We start from the raw sequence: 26,566 nt of genomic DNA, 5'->3' as shown, positions 1-26,566 counted from the left end.
CTTTTTTTTTGGTGTTTTTATATTTCCCACAACAAAAAAAAAAAAAAAAAAAAAAAAAAAAAAAACAAGTTAAAAGTAACAATCATACGTTGATGAATGATAAGGATACATTTTTAGGGATGGATCCTTAGGCAATTTTTGTCATTGTGATAACTTGTAATTGTGAGGATATGTCATAGAGTATATTTAAACAAACCTATAATAGTATAGCTTACTACCCACCTCTAGGCTATGTAGTATAGTTTTAATGAACCGCTATTATAAATGTGTAGTCTGTTGTTGATGAAACATCTTATGTAGTGTTTGATTCTATAAAAGAATATGATTCTGTATTTCAGACAGTTATTTTATTTGACTCTAGAGAATGATAATGACCTGGATGTGCAATAGATAACTATTTTGGTCATATTCTTCTCTATATCCCTGCTGCTTTGAAACACAGACATAGATATAATCTTAATTGATACAGCATTCAAAAATATGTTTTTAATTGCATCTCTGTTTCAAACCTAGCGAAGGTTTTCAGAGTTTTGTGGGGGTTTTTGCTTGTTTTTTTTTTTTTTTTTTGCTTGTTTTTTAAAGAGATTTTTGCTGTAGGGGGTGAGAAATACCCTGTCAGGTTTTTTTTTTTTTTTTTTTTTGCTTGTTTTTTAAAGAGATTTTTGCTGTAGGGTGTGAGCAATCACCTGTCAGGTGGGATCAGGTGGGATGCCCATGCTGCAATTCCATCTTCTCCATTGTCCTGTCAGGATTTTTGGCGCACACACACATACGCACCCAACATGAATTTTAAGCCACCAGGTTTGGGACTCAAAACTGTGTTCGACTATGTGGAAGTCCAGCGACATAAGCATTATTCCAACTGCTGGGCAGTTTTCAGAGTTTTAAAATTTGTCTGTGGGAAGTAACTTTGTGACTTTTCAAATTTTGTATGTGTTTGTATTAACTTTTTTAAAATTAAAATATTCTTTTTCTTTTTTTTTTTGGAGAGGTTTTTGCTATAGGGTGCGTGCGTTCGCCAGAAAGACAGGGAGAGACAGAGAGATAAAAAGCGAGAAATCAACCCAACCCCTAAAACACCCCCTGGGAGATGGCCATGCCACAATCCCTTCTCCTCCATTGTCCCCTCGGGATCTTGGGCACTCATGCACGCCCACACGCCCGGTGTGAGTTTAAGCCACCAGGTCCGGTACTTGAACCTCGGTCGACTACATGGGAGTTCAGCGACATAGCCATTACGGTAACTACTGGTCCCTAAAATATTCTTATTAAAGGTAGAAATGTTATTGTTGGGTAGTGAGCACAGCAAATTGTTTTCATTATGATACACCTAGTGCATCTGTGTTGGGTTCTATTCTCAGAGATTACAGGCTTTTTTATTTTTGGGGTTTTTTTTTTTTTTTGAGAGAGAGAGTACTTGGGCTCACCAGAGAAACAGAAAGTGAGAGTTCAGCCTCCTGGGAGATGGCCATGCCATAGTCTCTTATCCACTGTTCTCCTCTCAGGATTTTGGGCACGGAGGCACATGCATCCGTTGGGAGGCCAGTAATATAACCATTACATCATCTGCTGGTCCCTATAACTTGTTTTTAAAACAGTATAATGGAATTTTCAAACATTCTTTGAGCATGTTTTTTCATGAGTTCATTCTCATATCTATCTTAATCCTGTACTATTTCAGGTGCTCCTGACCTCTGATAAAGCTGCAGCCAATTTCTCAGATCGCTCCTTGCTGAAGAACTTGGGGCATTGGCTAGGAATGATCACATTAGCTAAAAATAAGCCCATCTTACACACTGTGAGTTCCAGCTAAAGGTTCATGTAAAGTGTGAGAATGTTCATACGATATATTAAGTCTGAATGTTCTTGACTAAGGACTATTTTAATGGTTATTGGGTTTTTGAAAGATTTTGGTTCATGTTTCAAGTTTTTAATTGTGTGATTGTGATTCTACATCTTATATGATTTTTAAAAGGGCATCAAATTATTGTCACCTTTCCCTTTATAAGACAAAATCAGATACTATGTTAATTCCTGTTTTGGGGGTATGTTTTGCTAAGTACATTTTGGGTTCTTTATAATGGCTTTATAAATTTTTTATTCTGTTTTTAAAAATATTTTTCTTATACTAGGACTTGGATGTGAAATCTTTGCTGCTAGAGGCTTATGTTAAAGGACAACAAGAGTTGCTCTATGTAGTGCCCTTTGTTGCCAAAGTCTTAGAGTCCAGCATTCGTAGTGTGGTGAGTAGATTTAAATACTTGATTAGTGGGTAATTTGTAAAAGTTGGTTTGTCTTGGCACAACGTCAAGAGATTTTATATTCTTATGTCTTGTGAATGTTAAGCTTGTTCACAGTCAGTTTATCTTCATTGGAAATAGGATTTCTAATTTCAGTGTCTAAGTGAAATTACAAGGCTGTTTCTAATAAAGATGTTTTGGTATTATTTTGAAGTACAGTATGGGAGAAAGGCTAGGGTTTTGTTATGGCCATATATGTTTGAGTTTAGTCTAGTTAAAGAGTGGATTTTGGTCCAGCTTAACGTAATAGTTTTTCTTCAGGTTTTTAGGCCACCAAACCCCTGGACGATGGCAATTATGAATGTATTAGCTGAACTACATCAGGAGCATGACTTAAAGGTATATATTTTTTTATCCTTTGGAAAAGTCTCTGCCTTCACATTATAATTTAGAATAAAGTTGGAATGGTGGAAGCACTAAGGTAGTTGGGTTGACAGTACAGTACATTTTTAATAAAACTTAAATTTCTTTTTAAAATTCTCATGAAATACTGGATTATGCAGTTAAACTTGAAGTTTGAGATCGAGGTCCTTTGCAAGAACCTTGCATTAGACATCAATGAACTAAAACCAGGAAACCTACTAAAGGATAAAGATCGACTGAAGAACTTAGATGAGCAACTTTCTGCTCCAAAGAAAGACATCAAGCAGCCTGAAGAACTCCCTCCCATCACAACTACAAGTAAGTGTGCTAATTATCTAGATCTTTGTTAGCCAGAATATTCACATAAATGGCACGTTTCCAGGTACATGGAAAATAGAATTGTTCCATACAGTGTGGTGGTAAAACATACTTTGGGGGTGTCTTCTAAATTATCAAGTTAAAGTTATTCATGTGTGGGTCTCTCTTACCTAGGTACTGTGCCATTAAGTAACTCCTGTGCATTCTTCACTGAAAGACATTTAATTAGTTGTTCCTTATATCCCAGCAAAGCTGAACTCATTCTTAAGTTGCTTAAAGTCTCAAAAATAATTGCATAGTTTGGTGGCTTGTATCATCCTTCAGACCTAGGGATGCTCAGACCAGGTAGAACTGCCAGGGGAATGGATTGTTTTACTTGTGTTGAGAAGATGGAAAGTGTGGGAAATATAGGGGCATTGATAGATTAGCAGATGTGGTTAGAATAAAGAGGTATCTGGGGACAAGCAGTTGGCGTAATGGCTATGTTGCTGGATTCCCGTGTAGTTGACCATGGTTCGAGTCCTGGACCTAGAGGCTTAAACTCACGCTGGGCATGTGTGTGTGCGTGCCCAAAAGTTTGAAAGGAAAATGGAAGAGCAGGGACTGCAACGTGGCCATCCTCCATGGGGGATGATTTCTTACTTTCTGTGTCTCTTGTCTCTCTCTGTCTTTCTGGCAAGCGCATGCACCCTATAGCAAAAACCTCTCCCAAAGAAAAAAAAGAAGAAAGGTATCTCTAATATAGACTGAGCCTATAAAGCTCCTGGGCCTGCTAATGTGGCTTGACTTCTCAGATGATTTCTGTGCTCTGGAGAGTGCTGCTCTCAGTTTTACATACTTTGTTCTTATCTCTCTTTTTCTTAAGAGGTTCTTGCATAGGCTCTAAGTGCTCACCAGAGAGAGAGACAGAGACAGTGAGAGGGAAAGTGAGAAATCACCTCCCAAGGGGAAATGAGGATGCTGCAGTCTCTTCTCCATTTTCCTCCTGGGGTCTTAGGCACACATGCACATGCACATGCACCCAGTGTGATTTTTCAAGTACTAGGTCCAGGACTTGAACCACAGTCAGCCATGTGGGAGTGGCAGCAGCATAACCAATATGCCAAATGCTGGCCCCCATCTCTCTCTCTCTCTCTCTCTCTCTCTCTCTCTCTTGTTTTTAAAAGAATTGTCTATTAATTTTTAAAAAATTATTCTTGAGAAAGATTTTTTTTGCTATAGGGTGTGTGCGCTCGCTGGAGACAGAGACAGAAATTGAGAAATCACCCCCGGGGGGGGTGGGTGACCACACCACAGCCCCTTCTCCTCTGTTCTTCTCTTGAGATCTTGGGCACATACACACACACCCAGTGTGAGTGTTTTTTAAGTCACTGATTGTGGGACTTGAACTGTGTTCAACTAGTGGGAGCCTGGCAATGTAACCATTACAACATTTGCTTGTCCCCTTGTTTTACTGTTTTTTAATTTGACCAGAGAGAAATAAAGAGAAAGGGAAAATGAGTAAGTAAGCCACTAGGTCTGGGACTCATTCATTCCATGGTCAGCCATGTGGGAGTCCAGCACCTGCTTGCCCTTCATATCTCCTAAAATAACAATTTATTACCCTTTTAGGGTAGGAGAAATGTGACACCCCTCCCAATTAGTTTAATACACATCATGATCACTTTATATCCAGGTAATTTTGCAGTAAAGTTAACAAATGTGCTCTTTTTTTAAAAGAATTATTTATTATCATCATTACTTTTTAAATTTTTAGTCATCAGTGAAGAGGAAGGGAAAGTAAGAAAGAAAGCACCCAGGTCCAGGACTCAAATTGTGGTCAACCATGTGGGAATCCAGTGCCCCAACCACCAGACCCCCTGCTGGCCCCCAAATATGCTCTTTTTTTTTTTTTTTTAATCTCTTCTTGATTTACATTTAGCAACTTCTACGACACCAGCTACCAGTACCACCTGTACAGCCACGGTTCCACCACAGCCACAGTACAGCTACCATGACATTAATGTGTATTCCCTTGCGGGCCTGGCACCACACATTACTCTAAATCCAACAGTAAGTGAACTGCCCTGTTCTTCCAGTTCCAAGTTGATGATAAGCGGAACTTTTGGTCACTTTCCCTTTTCTTTTTCTCCTTCCCTCTGAATTTCTTAAGTTGTAGACTTGTCGGAGACCATAGTGATCTGAAACTGATGTGTAGTGTAGTTGGAACTGTTTTTTTCTTCTGTTAAACTTAATTTTAAGTGACTACATATCTTTTGTATTGGTTCTACAGATCGAAACTATGATACTTAAATTAAGCTGGATATGAAATCAGTCTCTGAGAATTCCTTACATAGTTCAAAAGACAGCCCTCCCACCATTAATTGCCAGAGGGCACATGTGAGACAAAAGTGGGGAAAGCCTGGGGGAACATGAACGCAGCCTTGTTTGGGGTGGGTCACACGACACTTTTCTTCCATTTCTCCATCCCATCAGGATTCTTGGCATGCTTGCACATGTGCTTATGTGTTTTTTTAAACCCCTGTGGCAGGAATTCAAACCATGATACCAGGTGGGATCTGGTTCCCACTGCACAGCATTTTCCCGCTGCACTCTACACCCTGCCCAAAAGACTCTGCTGTTTTTTGGTTTTTTGTTTTTTGGTTTTTTTTTATTGTGTCACTTAAGTCTTGTATTAAGCCATTTCTTTTGTCACGTAACTGGAACTGAGCTGATGTTTGTCTGCAGAAATTTTTCCACCTAACATTTTGAAGTAGTAGGACAAGTTTTGCCATTGTAGCCTTGTTCCAGGAGGCATACTGATCTAAGGTCATGTAAAGTAATACCTTACTCAATTATTTCTCCTGTACTGAAAGGTGGTATTTATTCTGTATATTCTCAAGGGTAATTTACTGCTTATCATCTTCAGTCTTCTGTTTTAACACTTGTTGATTTAGAGCCAGTTGCTTGGCATTTTTATTATCCTTGTCAGAAACTGAAAACATTAAATATTCACAGATACAGGAATAATACAGAACTTTGTATAAAGTTCTGTTAAGGATTTTAGCGATCATTTTGTCTGTTTTTCTCTCCTTTCTCCCTCCCTCTCTCTGTCCTTTCATAGAAGACATAAGTTAATAAACTTAAAAAAAGAAGAAATTGGGTAAGACTGTCTTACTTATGCAAGCATTTTACTTAATTTGTTTTTTCCCTACTTAGATTCCCTTATTTCAGGCCCATCCACAGTTAAAACAGTGTGTTCGTCAAGCAATTGAACGGGCTGTTCAAGAGCTGGTCCATCCTGTGGTGGATCGATCGATAAAGATTGCCATGACTACTTGTGAGCAAATAGTCAGGAAGGATTTTGCCCTGGATTCTGAGGAATCTCGAATGCGAATAGCAGCTCATCACATGATGCGTAACTTGACAGCTGGGATGGCTATGATTACTTGCAGGGAACCTTTACTCATGAGCATATCTACGAACCTGAAAAACAGTTTCGCCTCAGCCCTTCGTGTAAGTTGGTTACTTTCTTAGTGTAGTACAAAGCATAGCACTATCTTGTTTTGCAGAGTTTTTCTGTGACTGTGGCAGTGGGTGTACCACTGATGAGTAGCCATATTTGTTTGATGTGTTCCTTTGTTAATTCTATGAGATGAAGCATCATGTCTTTTCTCACTGTTGGATCCTCAACACAGTGTTTGGCAAATAATAGATACCCAAATATTTATTGGTTTAAAGAAATGAAAGATTTTGGGAACAGCAGTTGGTGTAATGGCTGTGTCGCTGGACTCCCATGTAGTAGACTGCAGTTCAAGTCCCAGACCCAGTGGCTTAAACTCAGGCTGGTTGTGTTCAAAATCCTGAGATGAGAATGGAGAAGGGATTGCGGCATGCCCATCCCCCCCCCCGGGGGGAACAGGGTGTGATTTCTCGCTTTCTATCTCTGTCTCTCTCTTTCTTGCGAGTGCATGCGCCCTATAGCAAAAACCTCTCCAAAACAAAAAAAATTGATAAAACTGAAAGATTTTAAGAATTGCAGTATACTTTAAAAAAAAAAAAGAATTGCAATATACTAACAAGCTCAACTCTGAAAAATCATGAACCATTTAGATTTGTTGGAGTGTAGGGCACTGCAAAATGATTTAAACTGATTTTGCATGTACACAAGCACACACTCTTCAAGAAACAATTTCTAGTTGTGGTTTCATGTGTCTTGGTTAATCATTACTTTATTGCTATACTGTTTCATATTATTCATCATGTTCCCAAGTAACTGAAAATATTTGGGTGTTTTCTTCTTACAGATGAGGAAACTAATTAAGACTGTTTAAGTAACAGCAGATTCAGAAAGTTGAGCCAAAATTTAAAATGCATTTGTCCAGTGTACTGCATTTCCCACTATCCTGTCTGTCCACTTGAACTTACAAATCTTGGTCTTCCTTGTTTTTCTCTCTTAATAGACTGCATCCCCACAACAAAGGGAAATGATGGATCAGGCAGCTGCTCAGTTGGCACAGGACAATTGTGAGTTAGCTTGCTGTTTCATTCAGAAGACCGCAGTAGAAAAAGCTGGCCCCGAGATGGACAAGAGATTAGCAACTGTAAGTGTTTAGCATTTGCCTTTCAAGTTTTTTTGCTTTTAGTTTAAGAAAGTGCCTCATAACAAGAACCTCAGTGACTTTTTTTGTTTGTAGGAATTTGAGCTAAGAAAGCACGCTAGGCAAGAAGGGCGCAGATACTGTGATCCTGTGGTATTAACATATCAAGCTGAACGGATGCCAGAGCAAATCAGACTGAAAGTAAGAATTGGGGCTCTTTCTCCCCCTGCCCTTCTTCTCTTTCTCTTCTCTTCTCTTGTCTTTTTTTCTTTTCTTTTCTTTTCTTTTCTTTTTTTAAACGCCCATTGCATCCTCTCCTTAACCAGGACTAGGACAGCAGGGTTAAATATTGTTTCTGAGAAAATACCTCAGTGTGATAACATGCACTTTTTGTAATGGCTGCCTGTGGAACAAGTATGGAAATAGTTTAGATTGCTCCCTGCCCCCAAAATTGTTTTTGTCAGATTGTAAAAGTTCCATGTGCTTGTTAGTTTTTTTTTTTTTCCCAATGTGGGCTTCCCCAATTACATTTCCTGTTATTTTTTTATTTCTTTACTTTTTTTTTAATGAGAGAAAGAACATGGATATGCATCTGCAGTGGGCTGCAGGGAATAGAGCTACTTCTTATAGGGTCTTGCCATTTTTATTCTCTGTCCTAAACTCTCAGTTAGCTAGGATTCTAGATGCATGTGGCCTGTTTAGATTAATTTAGGATTCACCCCTGGGTGTCTGCCATGTGGCCTCAGCATTCCTTCAGCACTGGGCCAGGCTTGTGTTTTTACTAAATGTTGCTTATTTGTCCTAACTCAGTGATGAGAAATCAGATGATATTAGCTCTAAAGATAAATTGCATGGCATGACCCCATTTGAAGCATCTCAAATGGAAAAACTATTTGTAAATGAGGCTGACACTAATAAGAGTCAGGGAAATGGAGGAAACCCTCTTCTGATGTATGTTTGTGTAAGCACACATGCTTAATCATGCTCTTGTGTGTTGTAATGACTCTGTGTACCTTCTTCTCTGAACCCCTGCTTTTACCTCCACACCAACTTTTCCTCTTGGGAATAAAAGTTTCCTTTGGTTGTAGAGTGGATCCTGTCAAAATGTGTTTATTTCTTCTAAGGTTGGTGGTGTGGACCCAAAGCAGCTGGCTGTTTATGAAGAGTTTGCACGCAATGTGCCTGGTTTCTTGCCTACGAATGACTTAAGTCAGCCCACAGGATTTTTAGCTCAGCCCATGAAGGTAAATACTTTGTCTTAGATTAAACTGAGTGTTTTATCTCTAATGTTTTTGTCACTTAAAAATCACTTGATTGGGACCAACAGATGTTGTAATGGTTATGTTGTTGAACTCCCATGTAGTTGACCACAGTTTAAGTCCCCGACCTGGCATCTTAAAACTCATGCAGGTATATGTGCATGCATGTCCAAAATCCTGAGGGGAGAATGGAGGAGAAGGGATTGCAGTGTGGCCGTCCATCCCTGAATGATTTCTTGCATTCTGTGTCTCTTCTCTCTTCAGCGAGCACATTTACCCCATAGCAAAAATCCCTTTAAAAAAAAAAAAACTTGCATCCAGGGAGCTTATGTTAATAGGGAGAAAATACCCACAATTGTTGAATTATGGGTATTCTTTGTGTTGTATCAGCATAGCATTCAGGTGTTTTGTTTGTTGGTTCTTGGAATATATGAGGTTGATTTAATAACTTTTAACATTTGACCTAATTAGGTAATTTTGTATGATAACTGCATGTGTTTTGTTTTGATGAAAGGCTTTTGTAAAGTTCTAAAGTTTATGTCCCATCACTCCTGAATTCTTTGGTTGGTATTTTTTATAACAACATTCTCCTGTTACCACTATGCAACTGTTAAATCAGGAAATGAATAGTACATTACTAAACATATCATTCTTGGATCTCATTCACATTTCATCAAGTATCCCAGTAACATGCAATAAAGCATGAATTTCAGAATCACTGTTTTATCATATTTTGCAAATCTCTCTGTTCAGTCTGCTGCACCTCATTTTTTCCCCTTATTTTTTTTTAAAGTTATTTATGTTATTTTATTTATTCATTCATTTTTTAAATTTAGCCAGAGAGAGACAGAGGTTGAGAGTGAGAGAGAGAGGAAGTGAGAAAGCAAGCCACCAGATTTAGGTCTTGAACCCTGATCGGCCATGTGGGAGTGTCCAGCGCCTTAACCACCCTACCACCTGCTGGTCCCCTTTTTCCCCTTATCTTTCATGACTTTGGCACATTTGAAGATTATAAGCCAGTTAATTTCTTTTTTCTTTTTTTAAGACTATATTTGATTTGATTTGATTCATCATCATTGTTGTTTTTAATTTAACCTGAGAGAGAGAAGGAAAGTGAGAAAGCAAGCTGCCAGGTCTGGGGCTTGAACTGCATTCAACCATGTGGGAGTCTAGCGCCTTCAGCACCACAGCACTTGCTGGCCCCTAAGCCAGTTATTTTCTAGAATGGCATAATTTGAGTTTATCTGGGGTACTCTTACAACTAGATTCAGGCAATGTATTTCTGTAAGGATATCACAGAAGTGAAACTGTTTTCTTAACTCAGTCCTGGCAGCCTCTAGTAGTAAGACTGGCACTATATTTTTGTAATTTGAAACACTTCTTTAGTCTTAATAGACCTTTTAAGAAGTTCTGCCCCAGCTCTATCCCACCATGGTGTTCTCTTAATCACTTGATATGTTGGTGTCTGGTAGGTTTTCTACTCAAGTGAAACACCCCTCCCGTGCTTGCCTTGCATGCCCCATGTACTGTTATTAACAACAAAACTACTCCTTAGGATGGAGAATTAGAAGAGGCCCTCCATATTTTGATGAAGAAATAAAAAAGATAAAAGGAGGAGTAGCATACTAACAACCACTAACAACTTCTATTTTTGTATATGTGCCAATAGAAAAAAAACTTAAATTTTTTGACTATCTTTTTTTGTTTTCTTCCTCTTCTAAAACAGCAAGCTTGGGCAACAGATGATGTAGCTCAGATTTATGATAAGTGTATTACAGAACTGGAGCAGCATCTACATGCTATCCCACCAACTTTGGCCATGAACCCTCAAGCTCAGGCTCTTCGAAGTCTTTTAGAGGTTGTAGTATTATCTCGAAACTCTCGGGATGCCATAGCTGCTCTTGGATTGCTTCAGAAGGTTGGTTCTTAAGGTGTTACTTTTAGAGTACTTTGATTTGTATTATAGAAGCTGTGTTTGTAAGCCTTTAGTGACCTGCACCATTATCTACATACTTTTATGCAGTTATACTTAAGGTTTAAGTCAAGATTTAACTATAAATCAAGTTTTATTATATGATTAGATGATTTTTTTCAAGAGTAGATTTTAGTCGTGATAGTTCTGAATGGTAAAGTAAGAAATCATCTTTTTTAATTTAAGAAAGATCTAAAGTCCTTCTGATTTTTTAGGGACAAGTTGATCCAATTATTTTAGTAATGAGTTAGGATGGGAGGAGCCTTGGATTTTGACCATGTAGGCTAGCAAAGCCCTTTATGACAATGTAGAACACAGGATAAGCTGAAATAGCATGTGTGTATTAGGTACCTGAAAAGGATGTTCAGAGAGTGGAGAGAACAATCTTGGGGTTTAGAAGGTATGTTGCAGCTTGTATTGAGGTTTGGTTTCTGATAGTTGATCCCAACTATTGGATCATTGGGAAATCCTGATGATCTAAAATATTTTACGTGAATTTGAACACTCACTTTTTCCCATAGGCTGTAGAGGGCTTGTTAGATGCCACAAGTGGAGCAGATGCTGACTTGCTGCTACGCTACAGGGAGTGCCACCTATTAGTTTTAAAAGCCCTACAGGATGGCCGGGCTTATGGGTCTCCATGGTGTAACAAACAGATCACAAGGTCAGTATCCCTCCTAGACAAGTAGTAGTTATTGGATTGTTTTTTGATATAGATAGCCCTGCCTCTGTCCAGAGATTCCCCTTTTTCTAAAAGATATATGGGCTATTTGGACTTAGAGGTGAGAATTGTTAAATCATTATCCTTTTTCCATCTGGTTGCCACCTTTTCCCTATGGTCAATAGAGAAAGTAGATCCCTCCTTTGAGATAATAAGTTGTAGGTCATTTATCTTAAGACTTTGGTGATTTCACAATAGTGGTGTTCATATATAAATACTTTAATATCCTAAATCGAATGCTGTTTCCTAGGATTTGAAAGCAAACCCTGGATTGTGCTAACTAACTGGGCTGTCTGTTCTTTATTGCTGGGTGTTTTGAAACTTGGAAACTGACTGGCAATTGACTTGATCTCAAGGCACCTTCATTCCTATGGTAGTTATACTTACTTGAATGAATTAATTACTGATTTTTTTTCCCTAGATGCCTAATTGAATGTCGGGATGAATATAAATATAATGTGGAGGCTGTAGAGCTGCTGATTCGCAACCATTTGGTTAATATGCAGCAATATGATCTTCACCTAGCTCAGGTATGGAAGGAATTTACTTACAAGACTAAACTCAGGAAGTGTGTTTGTACTATGTGTTTCTCATACTGTGTTTTCTTGTTGCCAGTCAATGGAGAATGGCTTAAACTATATGGCTGTGGCATTTGCTATGCAATTGGTAAAAATCTTGCTGGTGGATGAAAGGAGTGTCGCTCATGTTACTGAGGCAGATTTGTTCCACACCATTGAAACCCTCATGAGGATTAATGCCCATTCCAGAGGCAACGCTCCAGAAGGGTGAGGATGAAGTGCTTTGGGATCCCTGTGCATTCAGCAGTCTAAGAGCTTTAGAAATGAATGTTCAACCTTACTAACATTACTTGTTGTAATTGTTTTAACTACATCATACAGGAAGCTTTGGTGATGCCCGATAGTGTACTTGAAGTATGAAAAGATAACTAACTTGCAAACCTTCTTGATTGGCATAGAGCAGTACATAAAGTGTGAGACTTGATGTCAGAGTCTTACTGTTTATGCCCTGGCTCTGTCACTCAAAATCTCTGCTTCTAGTCAAGTTGACTTATCCTCCCTAAGCTTGTTTCTCATATAAAATGGAAATGATGTGTCAAAGAACCTTTTAGAATTAAGAGAAATAACATGAAGTATGACTCATGGTAAAGCAATGAATGTTTATTAACTCTGAACATCAGCTCCATTTCCGTGACTACAGTTCTTAATTAAATAGTTTAATTGCAGTCAGTTGTTTGGATATTATGTCCTTGCAAGTAAGTAGGTATGAAGAGAGAGACCAAGGATAATTTTGTTTAAATGTGGAAATGGTAAAGTGAAATGATCATCACTCTTGGAATAAGCAAATTGTCCAGTTATATGTCTGTGAAATCACAACCATGAGTAGACTGATTTTCACTCTGGATTTATTGTACTAGATTGCCTCAGCTGATGGAAGTAGTGCGATCCAACTATGAAGCAATGATTGATCGTGCTCATGGAGGCCCTAACTTTATGATGCATTCTGGGATCTCACAAGCCTCAGAGTACGATGACCCTCCAGGCCTGAGGGAGAAGGCAGAGTATCTTCTGAGGGAATGGGTGAATCTCTACCATTCAGCAGCAGCTGGTCGTGACAGTACCAAAGCTTTCTCTGCGTTTGTTGGACAGGTAGAGCTTTTGGAAAGAAAGGTGCTTTTTATTCAACATAAGTAGGGTGTGATGCCTCCAATATTAAAGCTCACTATTATGTACCTGTGGTCAGACAGTTACCTCCATACTCATGCAAACCCAAAAAATAACATCCTCATGCTCTCTTAAATTGATATGCCTCTTTGTTTCCTCATTGTTGATATTTAGTTCTGTTTATCCTATTTCATTTACCACAGACACAAAGTATAATGCGTCAGATAATAATGAAACTGCCAAATGTAATCTTACTAGCTTGATATAATCTATAGTGATGAGATTTGGGGCTAAAAGTTATGCAAAGATCTCTTAATAACCCATGTTATAAAAAACTAAGAGATAGGGACCAGCAAATCATGTAATAGTTGTTACATTACTGGACTCGCATGTAGTCAGCAGCAGTTTGAGTCCTGGACCCAGCAGCATAAAGCAAACACCAGGTGCATATGTATGTATATCCAAAATCCCAAAGGGAGAGTGGATAAGAAGGGACTGCGATGTGGCCATCCCTCCTGGGAGTGATTTCTTGCTTGCTTTTCTATCTCTTTGGTGAGCCCATGCACCCTATAGCAAAAATCCCTCTTAAAATAATAAGATACAACAAAACAAATATTTAAATAGAGAGCATTTTGTTACATTTTCTAATTTAATGAATTTACCTATTTAAACATTATAACATTCTTTTGTAAAATAGTCTCCAGTATTTCTCTTCATTGAATTTTATGCCAATTGGACTTTGAGTTACAGTATTAAGAACCAATTTAGAGACCAGCAGTTAGCATAATGGCTATGTCGCTGGACTCCCACGTTGTTGACCGCGGTTCGAGTCCCGGACCCGGTGGCTTAAAACTCACACTGGGTGTGTGTGCGTGCATGCCCAAGATCCCGAGAGGAGAATGGAGGAGAAGGGATTGCGGCATGGCCATCCCCTTTGTGGGGTGATTTCTCGCTTTCTGTCTCTCTGTCTCTCTCTGTCTGTCTGGCGAGCGCACGCACCCTATAGCAGAAACCTCTCAAAAAAAAAAACAAACAATTTAAATCAGGTTTTGCAGGAATGTTTATAAGATCAATAGAAGAAAAAAATAGGAAGAGAGACATAGTACCATCGAGTATTCTGTTTGGTCATCACTGGCTGCTTTCAATGACTAGGAGGGAAATAAGACCAAAAGTCTTTGGTCCTAGTTATATCTTGGCAAGAGTGTTACTTTTCCTGAATTTGTTTTAGAATGTTTTTCTTAGAACTGTTACAGTGTTTAGGGCAAGCAGTCTGTTTATGCAGATTGACCATTATCTTTCTTCAAACTGAAACCAAAACTTCAGTTATGTCACCAAAGAAAAATTACAAATTGGGTCTGTTTTCAGAAACAACAGTTAAATGTGGAAGAGCTGATTTAAATTCTAGACGTTGTTAGAAATTAAATTTTTCAAGATGAATGTTACTTAGTAAATCATACATAGTAATTCCATTTCTCTCCTACAAGAATGCAGGGGCTTATGAAACATAACCTATTGAAAACCTGTTAGTGCATGTTTATATATAGTTTTATTTCTAATTTGGATTAAAACAACTTGAATCAATTGATGTTTGTGATCCTTGGTATAATATTTCATGGGTATGGATGTGGCACCTGCCTCAGTTCTTCTTCTGCTGGCTTATTTGTCCTCACTTCTTCTGTGTTTCTCTTGACATAGATAATATATTATACTTTCCTGTTTCCTTTTGCATCATTTTAAGAAATTTTTTCTATCCTCTTTGAGTGTCTTCTTTAATCATAGCTGTCTCTTGTCATTCCTTCTATTTTGTCAGATTTCAGCATAGACAAAAGTCCTTTTCCTGGCCTTCTGTTGTGGTTGGGGTACATTATTATCACAGTCACAACCAATATAGCTGTTTAATTGCTTAACAAGGGGCAGTTAGGTTGTTTTTAAATTTCCAGGATAACCTTCAGGTTTTCTGCTAGAGCTTGGTTTCTTCATTTAGTTAGCACTGACCTTTGTCCTTTATGGTTATTTCACTGTTGTCTTCATCTTTTTTTATTTTTTGGGGGGGGGGGGAGTGGGTACCACCTAAGTAACTTTCCTGCTCTGCCTTCCTTCTGGTTCATCTGTCATATACTTTTTTCTTTTAAATAAACTTCCCTTTTTACTTTTCACTTGGTACCTCCTAATTGTACAAATTACTGATTTTTCTGGGGGTAACTAGTTAGAGTTTCAATGGAGGAAATTACCTTCAGTTTGTGAGAAGTAAATTATGTATTGTATTTAGTGTCCTCCTTGTGGAAAAATACATTGTCCAGAATGGCTCAATAAGATCCAGAGTTACTGAAAGTTGGCCTCTTTTATGCACTTAATTTTCCCAATTACTTGCTAGTGGTTCTGATGTTCAAAATTGCCATGCTAATATCTCTTTGTTAATTTCTGTGTTTTCTATTCTCCATTAAAATTGGAGGAATTCTGTCATGTTTCCTTAGTGGGAATAGAATTTATCTAATGACATCTTTTATAACAAAGTAAGTAATGTGACAAAGAGGGACAGATGAGAGGATATTGCTTCTGCCTGAAAATTAAAGGTATGTGAAGTTTATTCTTATTATTTCATTGTGCCTCTTTATTGTTCCCATGGTAGATGCACCAGCAAGGAATACTGAAGACTGATGACCTCATTACAAGGTTCTTTCGTCTCTGTACTGAAATGTGTGTGGAAATCAGTTACCGAGCTCAGGCTGAGCAGCAGCACAATCCTGCTGCTAATCCCACCATGATCCGAGCCAAGTGCTATCACAACCTGGATGCCTTTGTCCGACTCATTGCACTGCTAGTGAAGCACTCAGGGGAGGCCACCAACACTGTCACAAAGATTAATCTGCTGAATAAGGTCTGAGATCCTTTTCTGCCCTTGATACACTTGAAGTCTTTTTTTTTTTTTTTTTTTGATAGGTTTTCGCTATAGGGCACGTGCGCTTGCCAGGCAGAGGGAGACATAGAGACAGAAAGCCAGAAATCACCTCCCAGGGGGGATGGTCACGCTGCAATCCCTTCTCCTCCATTCTCCTCCCAGGATCTTGGGCACGCACGCACATGCGCCCAGTGTGAGTTTTAAGCCACTGGGTCCGGGATGCGAACCGCGGTCGACTACGTGGGAGTCCAGTGACATAGCCATTACGCTAACTGCTGGTTCCCAATACACTTGAAGTCTTTATCAGTGTTCCTCAACCATGCTGGGCCCAGCCCTTCCCCAAAACTTTTTATAACATCGTTTTCTGTTCTATTTAAGCATACTCACTAAATTTTAGAAAATTTGTAGTTTTTTAACTGATATATTTTTTTAAAAAAAAGTTTCAGTATGTTAGTACTTGAAAGTGGCTATAATAGAAGATACTTAGGTGATAGGAGATTTGCCCCTGCATATAGAATCACTGTAAATAAGTGGCTAGAAATGTCTACTAGCTAACAGGTAGACCAGCAACTCAAATACCATGAGTGACTTTAGTCACCAATTTGATTTACACAGTAAGGTTCCTGGAAATCTAAAGATTAGAGCAGTAGAAAAATATGTGTACAGCTGAACGTAGATTTGTAAAAAATTACAAATGGGGCACCAGTAGATGGCATAATGTTTACGTTGCTGGACTACCACATGACTGACCATAGTTCAAGTCCCACATCCAGCAACTTGAAAGAGTCAGGTCAGGCATGTGTGCGTTTGGGCCCAAAAATCCCAAGAGGAGAATGAGGAAAGAATTATAGCATGGCCATTCACACCCTTCACCCCCCGGAGTGATTTCTTGCGCGCGTGTTCTCTCTCTCTCTCTCTCCAGTTAGCACATGCACTCTATAGCAAAAATCTCTCTTGGAAGTTAGCTGCTTAATTAATTGCAAGTGGATTTTTTTAAGTCCCTCACTATTCCATGAACAGATGAAATAGAATACAGGACAGTTCTTTCAATGAGGCCTTTCGGTAGTCTAATAACTACTTTGGCCCCCTCTTTACTAAATACCAAGAGAAGTATAAACCAATTGCTACTTGTCAATATCATGTCATACTAGAAGAATTAACTTTTGTATTAACATAGTGAAATGTGAGAAGCCTTGCTGATTGAGTTTTAGAAAAACCATCGGGGTATATGATATGGAGCTTAAGAATGCAAGGTAGAAAAAGCATGACTTCAAAGTGGCTGAGTGAATTATCTGTATGAATTGAAACTCTTGTTTTATATAGGTCCTTGGTATAGTAGTGGGAGTTCTTCTGCAGGATCATGATGTTCGGCAAAGTGAATTTCAGCAGCTTCCCTACCATCGAATTTTTATCATGCTGCTATTGGAACTTAATGCACCTGAGCATGTGTTGGAAACGATTAATTTCCAGACACTTACAGCTTTCTGGTGAGTACTGGACTAGCTGAAGAGTTACTCATTTCATGTGGTAAAATTTTAAGAGTAAGACTCGCATGGGTTTTGAGGCATCTTGGCTTGTAAGACCAGCTTGCATGTCACCTTCATTCATGTGATGGTCTCTGTATTTAAGTTGGACTGTGCTTTTGACCAAGGTTTGTTTTCTTTCAGCAATACATTCCACATCTTGAGGCCTACCAAAGCTCCTGGCTTTGTATATGCCTGGCTTGAACTGATCTCCCATCGGATATTTATTGCAAGAATGCTGGCACATACACCACAGCAGAAGGTGTGGCTGCAGTTTATCTCCTACAGATGAAGATTATAATTACTAGGGCTTATTATAAGCATTGCCTATAGATTTGTTAGTCACTTAGTAATAACTACACTTTCCAAACCTAGTTGGGAATTTTTCTATTTAATGTTGAGCCAACTCATGGAGAGTGTCTGTTAGACACTTAACTGCCTCTGCCAAAGAGCCCTTCCTCAGTGATAAGTGTGTTCCTTCTCCATTTCTCTTGTGGGGCACATTTGTCCATCTCTAAAGAATATTTGACTCTTCCCCTTTTTTACCAGAAAGAGAAGGGGATAGAGAAAGCAGCCACCACACTCCACCCCCCATAGGGCATGGTCACACTGCAATCCGTTCTCTATTTCTCCATCCTCTCAGGATTTAGCCATGGACATACACATGGTGTGTTTTTACAGCTGCCAGTGTCTGGATTCAAGCCATATGGTCAGCTATGTGGGATCTGGCTCCCTTAACCAGATTTGACTATTGCGTTTTAACGTTTTGTTCCTTTATATACAGAGAGATTTTGGTGAGTTGAAGTTGAAATCCTTAGATGCCTCCTTTAGACAGCTGAATAAACTCAACAGTAGGGATTTGGATCTCCTAGTTTTAATAGCTTTTCACTCTTAATGCTAAAGACTATCACACATAAGGTTAAAGACCACTGGGCTACTTTGAGGATTACATTTAGGTTCTGCTAATCACTTCTTGGTCTGGGGATACAACAGTTTAAAAAGTTTCTCATTTTGAAATGAAATGACAGAGAAAGTACTTTTGTTTTGCCCTTTAAATCAGAAGAAAATATGACTACTAGGTGCTAAACTTGCCCCAAAAGAATATGAAATAACCTTTAAATGAAACTGTTGGAAAAGGACATTCCAAGAGGAGTTAGCATAACATACTGAATAAAATGATCCAAGGATGAACATAATCATAATCAGTATGATGGGGGACAATGAACAGGCCAGGTTTGGCCCAAATTAGAGCATTTCCTGTTGTAAACTCCATGAAGTTATTTGCTATGATTTGAGAGTGCATAAAGTAATGGTTGAAACCTAGGACTTAAGAAAATAGACCTCTCAGGCTAGCAGTTGGCATGGAGGTTAGGGCAGCTAGATCCTGTATGGATGACTGTGCAGCTTGAAAATCATGCCGGGCACGTGTGCCTGCAAGCCCAAAATCCTGAGAGGAGAATGGAGGAGGCTGTGGCATGGTCATCCCCACTGGGGAGTAGTTTCACTTTCCCTCTGTCTCTAGTGATGCTCCCTACAGTGAAAATCTTTTTAAAAAATTCTTGTCAGTTTCTCAGTTTATAAAGTGTTCACTGTTCTCTTTGAAAATTCCTCAAGGTTTCCTTCCTCTCCTTGCTTTTACTGTAGGCACAGTGGCCTAATGTGTTTTGAATTCTCCAGTTGGTTTTAATTATTTCCCACTATTTCATAACAACTTAGCCCCCCACCCCCTTTTCTAAAAATTCTCTAAAAAGTGCTTACACTCCCTAGAGAGAACTTTAAAAAGCATCCTACCTCCATGGGAAATAACCACACTGCAGTTTCAGTTCTTATCTTGGGATTTTGGTTATGCATGCATACTTGCACAGCGTGTTTTACAAAAGTTGGCCATGTGAGTTACAGCTGCCCTAACCATCACACCAGCTTGCCTACTTGTTCTTTTTAATGCCAGTCAGTCTTTAGAAGAGCTATTGATATTTGTATTCTTAATTTATTAGTATAAAGATAATTAAAGTCACAGTGTAGCTGCTTAGGCAACTTTCAGTGGCATAATAACAGTAGAGTGTAATTATGACGTCTGTGTATTTTTTTCAGGGATGGCCTATGTATGCACAGCTACTGATTGATTTATTCAAATATTTAGCGCCTTTCCTTAGAAATGTGGAACTCACCAAACCTATGCAAATCCTTTACAAGGTAATTAATTTATAAAGTAAAGTATCTTTCAGAACTAAAATAATGCTTCTAGCTAGGAATGTGAGTCCTAATCTGTTTTTATTATTAAGCCTTTCAAGTAAAAACATACTTACATAGCTAGTACCTAGATAACTTATCTTCAGTTTTAGTAGCTACTCCAGTTTTACCAGAAGTCTGTAACAGTTTATGCTTTCCAGCAGCACAACAGAGTTACTATTATTCCACATCTTTGCCAGTATGAATACTCAGTTACTATTTTGGCCAGTGTATAGTAGCATCACATTATGGATTTAATTTGCATTTTGTTGATTTCTTAATGAGGTTTTCTTATATAAAGTGGCCATTTGGGTATCCCTGTTTTGCAATGTTCCCCTTTTTGTCTTTTGCTCATTTTATTGGATTGTTTGAACTTTTTTATTGTTTTTATTTGGTGATAGGGCACATGAGAGAGAAGGGGAGAGAAATTATATCCCAGGGAAGGTGGCCACCTTGTAATCACTTCACATGTGCCCAGTATGATTTTTCAAGCTGCCAGGTCCAGGACTCAAACGTTAAAGACAGCCATGTGGGATCCAGTGTCTTATTAACCTGCTGGCCCTATCTTTAATTACTTTTATAATATGAGTTCTATATATATTCTGGATTTAAGCCCTTTGTTGTTATATATTCATACATTTCCTATTTTTGGTTTGCCTTTTCGCTACCTTAAAGGAAGGTGTCTTTCGAGAAACAGCAGCTTTAAATTTTACTGTAGTCAAAATTCAGTGTTTTTGTTTTTGCTATAGTGTACATGTGCTAGCCAGCTGGAGAATGACAAAGATGGAGGCAGAAAGTGAGAAATCACCCCTCTGGGAGGATGGCCTCTATGTACAATCCCTTCTCCAGTCTCCTCTCAGGATTTCCAGCACACATTCATACACGCCCGCCATGATTTCTAAGCCTCCAAGTCATCGAACCACATAGCCAGTTATGTGGGATTAGCCCTTTAACCTCCCCACCCCTGCTGGCCCAAAGAACTAAATTTTTACATTGTGTTTTTTCTGAGAGACAGACAGGTAGGTCACCATATCACAGTCCACCTCCAGTCTCATCCCATCCATCCATATCCACAGCATGAGCACAGGTGACCAACATGCTAAAGAAGATCCTATTTATAAACCCGGGACCCTTTCCAAGTCATCCAACTGTGCCAGCACCCTCAAGAACTGACTTTTAACTGATTTCCCATCCCACCTTCACCTCTCCTTTGATACTTTTTAAAAAATTTTATTGATATATGCACTGCTACTTTGGTTTTTGATAGTTTATCTCTTTCTGTTAAAGCTTCTGAAGATACATCATTGTTTCTATAGTGTTTGTTTTTGTCTAGGCTTTTCCATCATACTCTTTTTTAAAAAAAAAAAGAATTATTTTATTTAACTTTAATTTGACCAAGGAGAGGGGGAGAGAGAGAGAAAGTTGCCAGGTCCAGGACTCAAAACTGCAATCGTGTGGGAGTTCACTGCCCTTCATCTCCATGCCACCTGCCGGCCCCTCTATCATATTCATTTAAAACCATAAATTGTCTGGTTTTTCATGACACCTAGTTGCAAATATTTTGATTAAATCACTTGTGATATTATTATTAATTAGTGTTGATTATAAAGCCTGTACTTAAACTTTATGTTATCAAAGTTTGCTTTTTGCTTGTTTTACTTGAGTTTATATTAGAGGGAAAAAGTTACTCTCTTTCCTTACTTAGTGTATAAATGTTTTTCTTGTTTTTAAATTATTAGGGCACTTTAAGAGTGCTGCTGGTTCTTTTGCATGATTTTCCTGAGTTCCTTTGTGATTACCATTATGGGTTCTGTGATGTGATCCCACCTAATTGTATCCAGTTAAGAAACTTGATCCTGAGTGCCTTTCCAAGAAACATGAGGCTCCCAGACCCATTCACTCCTAATCTTAAGGTAATGTTCCAAACAATTCAGGGAAAAGAAAATATCTCTCAATATTTCAACTTTTTCTCTGTAAGGGTATATCCCTGAACACAAATTCTTTGCTAAGTAAGGGTACGGATTGCAAGAAACTTTGTGTCATGTCATTAAGCATGGGAGGGTGCGGCGCTTTGCTACTACTGTTACATACTGATTCAGGATATTTTTCCTAGGTTTTTCTTTGTTTTTGTACTTTTTGTTTGTTTTTGTTTTTGTACTATTTTTTATGTTAACTTCACTGAATTTACAGAACCCAACCTAAGTGTTGGACAAATCCTTTCCTGGTTGGCCTTTGCATGGCATATAATTACAGAACTCATAGGCCTACCTAATAATCGTATCTCACAGGAGTTTTTGTAAATTGTTGAAGTAAAGGAAAGAAGAGCGTATTGAAAATCACACCAGCATGACATAACTACTACGGTATTAGTGTATTCTGTTTTTGCCGCTCCCCCCCCCCAAGCCTTTTGTTTTGTTTTGATTTTGCTATAGGGCACATGTGTTTGTGTGAGTGACAGAGAGTTGGGAAGTGAGAAATCACTCCCTGGAGGAATGGCCACACTGCAATCCCTTCCTCTGTCAGGATTTTGGGCATGTATGCACACATGCCTGGCATAAGTTTCAAGCCACTGGTTCTGGGACTCAAACCACAGTTGACCACGTGGGAGTCCAGCACCTTACCTGCCATACCACTGGAACTTTTTAAAAAGTAGTGTGTTGTCTTCTTGTTCTGCTGGAGCTTCTTTTCAAAGACTGGTGGTATTGATGAGTGAATCTAATCTGGACTCTAATTTTGGAATCCAAGTCCAGGAAAAATTGATTAGTGTCAAGTTAGAGCTCTCCTCCAAACATGCCTATCCTGCTGTCTTTTAAAAAGGAGATACATTGTAGAATGGTAAATTCTTCTCAGTTTGTATGTAGATTCTTCTAATTAAAAAAAAAGATTAATAAAAAGTGGCAGCTCCACTCTTAAGACATTTGAAATGTGTATATATGTCAAAAATAGTTTTAACTCCTACAAACAATACTGGTTGTGATTTTTGCATTCATTTGTGGCAGGTGGACATGTTGAGTGAAATTAACATTGCACCCCGGATTCTCACCAATTTTACTGGAGTGATGCCACCTCAGTTTAAAAAGGATTTGGATTCCTATCTTAAAACTAGATCACCGGTCACGTTTCTGTCTGATCTGCGTAGCAACCTACAGGTTAATTGGTTTGGCTTAAACTCTAAGCTATCTCTTCCATAGAAAGCACTTTCTATGCATGATCCTGTATTTAGTCCATTTTCAGCCTGATTTTAAAAACATCATGTCATCTTTATTAATTGGATGAACTATATCACTAGTTCATTAGTGACAAAACACTACAGTTTTGGATGAAGTAACCAGAGTGGTCTGTTAAGAAAAGACCACTGACAGTTACTGTTTGTACTCTTTAAGATTTTCCTAAATAAGTAGATCCTGGTTTAATTTGCTATATTGAATGACTTAAAGTTGTTTTATCTTTCTACACCATGGAGTCAAAACTTTTTCTTCCACTTATAATTGGGATAGTGCATTTTCTGCCTTTATAAACTTTACTATTAGAGCATTATAATGGTTTCTGTTAGAACTTTGGCTTCCCAGAGAAAATCATGTTTCTGTACCAATACTGTGATCAGCTGTGTGTTGGTCAAGTAACAGTGTTTTGACATTTAAATCATACATGTAACAACGTTCAGAGCAATGTACCTTTCCTGTGGATATGTAAGAAGGGCTTAGAAATATTGACTCTAGAATCAGTCTTTTGTTGGGAGTAAGGTGGTTTCTGTTTTGCTTCTGTAGGTATCCAATGAACCAGGCAATCGCTACAATCTCCAGCTCATCAATGCATTGGTGCTTTATGTAGGGACTCAGGCCATTGCGCACATACACAATAAGGGCAGCACACCTTCGATGAGCACCATCACCCACTCGGCACACATGGACATCTTCCAGAACCTGGCTGTAGACTTGGACACCGAAGGTGAGTGAAACCAGCTAGTTCTGATTCAAGATCTCTGCTTTTTACCATCATCTGATCACAAAAATAAAAACTTTTTTTTTTTTTTTTAAATAGTGTGTGGTCACACTGCAATTCCTTTTCTTCCATTTCTACATCCCACCAGGGCTTTGAACACATACACATGTGTATGACATTTTCCAAGCCACTGGGACCAGGATTTGAACTACTGTCAGTCATGTGGGATCAAGCCTTTTCTACACAGGCTTAACTTCTAAGGGGCCGGCCCAAGCCTGACTTTTCTAGCATTTATTGACGCCTGTTTGCCAAGCAGTGTGTTAGATGCTGGGTATATAAAGGTGAATGAATTAGAACTTTCTAACCTGTTTTGCCAAGAGTTCATAGTACAGTGAAGGTTGCATATGTCCTGGTTGGGCTACATTTCTCTTGGTGCTCTTATGTTTATTTTTCAATAGATTTCCAGAGAGTGCGAACAAGAGAGAGAACAAGCATGTGCATGCAAGAGCAAACACCCCACAGTGGGTTATAGATCAACTCTTCTCCATTTCTCTGTCCTGTTAGGATTTGGGGCAGGCACACACATACGTGTACCTGGTGGGGTTGTTTGTTTGTTTTTCCCCAAGCTGTTGCTGGGGAACTTTATAGTCTTGTGTGATTCAGCACAGTGTTTACTTAAACCACTATTGCTGTGGAGCCAGCCCATCTGTGTTTATTCTTATATAATAGAGATGGCAATTAGGGGCCAACGAGCTACCGAATCTTACCATTTTAGCACACAGACACTTCAGAAAGGGTGACTTAAGAGGCTAATCTTGAGATATATGTATGCACGTATGCACAGCAGCTTGTTTACTGGTAGAGTGATTTGAAATGTCTTTTAAAAGAACTGAATACCATTACAACCAGAGTTCAGCAAAAAGGTCATCAGCCTTTAGGGAAAGTGTTTCAGTGGTAGCTTCACAAATGAATATTCTCAAGCAGAGACAGACAAACCCTGTTAAAGTGAAGAAGCGGACTGTGAAGATCTAAACTTTGGGGGAGAGGTTTGTTTTTTGTGTTTTTTTTTGTTTGTTTTTGTTTTTTTGCTTTATGGCGTGTATACTCGCTAGAGAGAGCAAGAGATCATACCCCAGGGGAGATGGCCATGCTGCATTCCCTTTTCCTCCACTTTCATCTCAAGATCTTGGGCACACATGTGCATGCACCCAGCATAAGGTTTAAGCCACCAGGTCCAGGACTCGAACTGCAGTCAACTACATGGGAGTCCAAAGACATAACCATTATGGCATCTGCTGGTCCCAAGATCAAAACTACTTGTGATAAAACATTTGCCTTTTTTGTTCTCATTCTGTCATGAGTACAGCGGGATTTTCTAGAAACTTACGTAGGAAATACAATACTGAAGCATATAGAATAGAAGCACTGAGTGAGATACAAAAGATCTGTAAAATGTAAAACAGTCTTATTTAAGCTTTTTGGGGTGTGTGTGCACGTGTGTGCATATGTGTATATACACACATAGGTGCAATTGTTGGGGGCTTGTGGAGGGACTCTCAGCAGGTCTTGTCACACCACAATCCAACTGTCCCGTTTTCCAGTTTGGCACCTGTGAATTAATCTGATAACTTTATAGGCCAGCCTTGGAGGTGGGGGGGGGGGGCTAAATCCACAGTTGGCCATATGGCTTCCAGCCTTGCAGGGCACCACAGTGACGGGGCCTGGGAAAGTATCCTTCCTATTAATGTGCTATTTATGGTAACATCTACAAGGAGTCTTTTTTGTTTTAAGCTTTTTGCCATAGGATGTATTTGCTTGCCTGAGTGAGACAGAGAGAGGGAAAATGAGAAATCACCCCTCCAGGGGAATGACCACACTGCAATCCCGTCTGTGTGTGTGCACACATGTTTGTGCTTGATATGATTTTGAAGCCACCGGGTCTGGGACTCGAACCACGGTTGACAATGTGCAAGTCTGTTGCCTTAACTATGACACCACCTCTGTTCTTTAAAAATTTATTTTTGTAATCTTCCCTTTTTTACTGTGAAAAATACTAAAATCAGCCCCACAGAAATGAAAATTCTCTGCAATCCTTGGAACTATTGATTTAAAACATAGAATAATTTGAAAGCCTCTTTCAGAAATTCAAACCATAGCCAGTCAGAACCGTGTGTCTTCCCATATTGGCCTTTCAGAGCAAATCCTAAATCAGGTTTTAATTTCCAGGTCGGTATCTCTTCTTGAATGCAATTGCGAATCAGCTGCGGTACCCAAATAGCCACACTCACTACTTCAGCTGCACCATGTTGTACCTTTTTGCAGAAGCCAACACTGAAGCTATCCAGGAACAGATCACAAGGTAAAGTTTGTTTTTCAAATGATTTGAAGTGGTGACACCATCCGTTTTCATTTGGAATTCTTCCAGTGTTCATTCGTCACCATTTACTTGTCCAATAATGTGGGATAGAGTTATGAAAAAAGGGAGATGGTATCTGTCCTTCATTAGATTTGATGGGCACATAAAACTTTATAGATTTACAGATTATAATCATTGCTGAAATAAAGATACTTGACAACAAAAGGCACATTTTAATTGAAGGCCAGGAGTTTTCGCCAGAGCTGTGAATCACAGGCCTGTTGATCATACTTGTGTTTTCCTAACTATAGGGTTTCTGTTGCAGAGGTAGCTTTCAGTAAAAGAGAAATGCATGTATTTTAAAAATTGACCCAACTTTTGAAACTTCCCCATTCACTTAATACCCATGGTGCTTAATATAG

General features: G+C 38.8%; 1 protein-coding gene across 7 annotated transcripts in view; it reads left to right on the top strand.

The window, feature by feature from the left end:
* CNOT1 (CCR4-NOT transcription complex subunit 1) overlaps positions 1–26,566 on the top strand; it is a 99,252-nt gene that overhangs the window by 71,185 nt on the left and 1,501 nt on the right. For 4 of the 7 annotated variants that reach the window (XM_014587805.2, XM_014587806.2, XM_014587804.2 and 1 more), the window contains 22 exons: positions 1,682–1,798; positions 2,133–2,243; positions 2,562–2,639; positions 2,804–2,981; positions 4,903–5,033; positions 6,180–6,476; positions 7,424–7,564; positions 7,658–7,762; positions 8,686–8,805; positions 10,547–10,738; positions 11,314–11,456; positions 11,935–12,043; positions 12,129–12,298; positions 12,949–13,201; positions 15,825–16,073; positions 17,418–17,581; positions 17,762–17,879; positions 19,709–19,810; positions 21,586–21,759; positions 22,846–22,995; positions 23,614–23,794; positions 26,015–26,147. In XM_014587805.2, coding sequence (XP_014443291.1) covers positions 1,682–1,798; positions 2,133–2,243; positions 2,562–2,639; positions 2,804–2,981; positions 4,903–5,033; positions 6,180–6,476; positions 7,424–7,564; positions 7,658–7,762; positions 8,686–8,805; positions 10,547–10,738; positions 11,314–11,456; positions 11,935–12,043; positions 12,129–12,298; positions 12,949–13,201; positions 15,825–16,073; positions 17,418–17,581; positions 17,762–17,879; positions 19,709–19,810; positions 21,586–21,759; positions 22,846–22,995; positions 23,614–23,794; positions 26,015–26,147 — 3,416 coding nt within the window. The remainder of the gene's footprint in view (positions 1–1,681; positions 1,799–2,132; positions 2,244–2,561; positions 2,640–2,803; positions 2,982–4,902; positions 5,034–6,179; positions 6,477–7,423; positions 7,565–7,657; positions 7,763–8,685; positions 8,806–10,546; positions 10,739–11,313; positions 11,457–11,934; positions 12,044–12,128; positions 12,299–12,948; positions 13,202–15,824; positions 16,074–17,417; positions 17,582–17,761; positions 17,880–19,708; positions 19,811–21,585; positions 21,760–22,845; positions 22,996–23,613; positions 23,795–26,014; positions 26,148–26,566) is intronic. The other 3 variants (XM_014587807.2, XM_006148467.3, XM_006148466.3) reach the window with 1 other exon arrangement.

The sequence above is a fragment of the Tupaia chinensis genome, unplaced genomic scaffold (assembly GCF_000334495.1).
Source record: "Tupaia chinensis unplaced genomic scaffold, TupChi_1.0 Scaffold000235_1, whole genome shotgun sequence".
NCBI classification, from domain to species: Eukaryota; Metazoa; Chordata; class Mammalia; order Scandentia; family Tupaiidae; genus Tupaia; species Tupaia belangeri.
The sequence above is the reverse complement of the archived record's forward strand: the minus strand, read 5'-3'. Positions and strand labels throughout refer to the sequence as shown.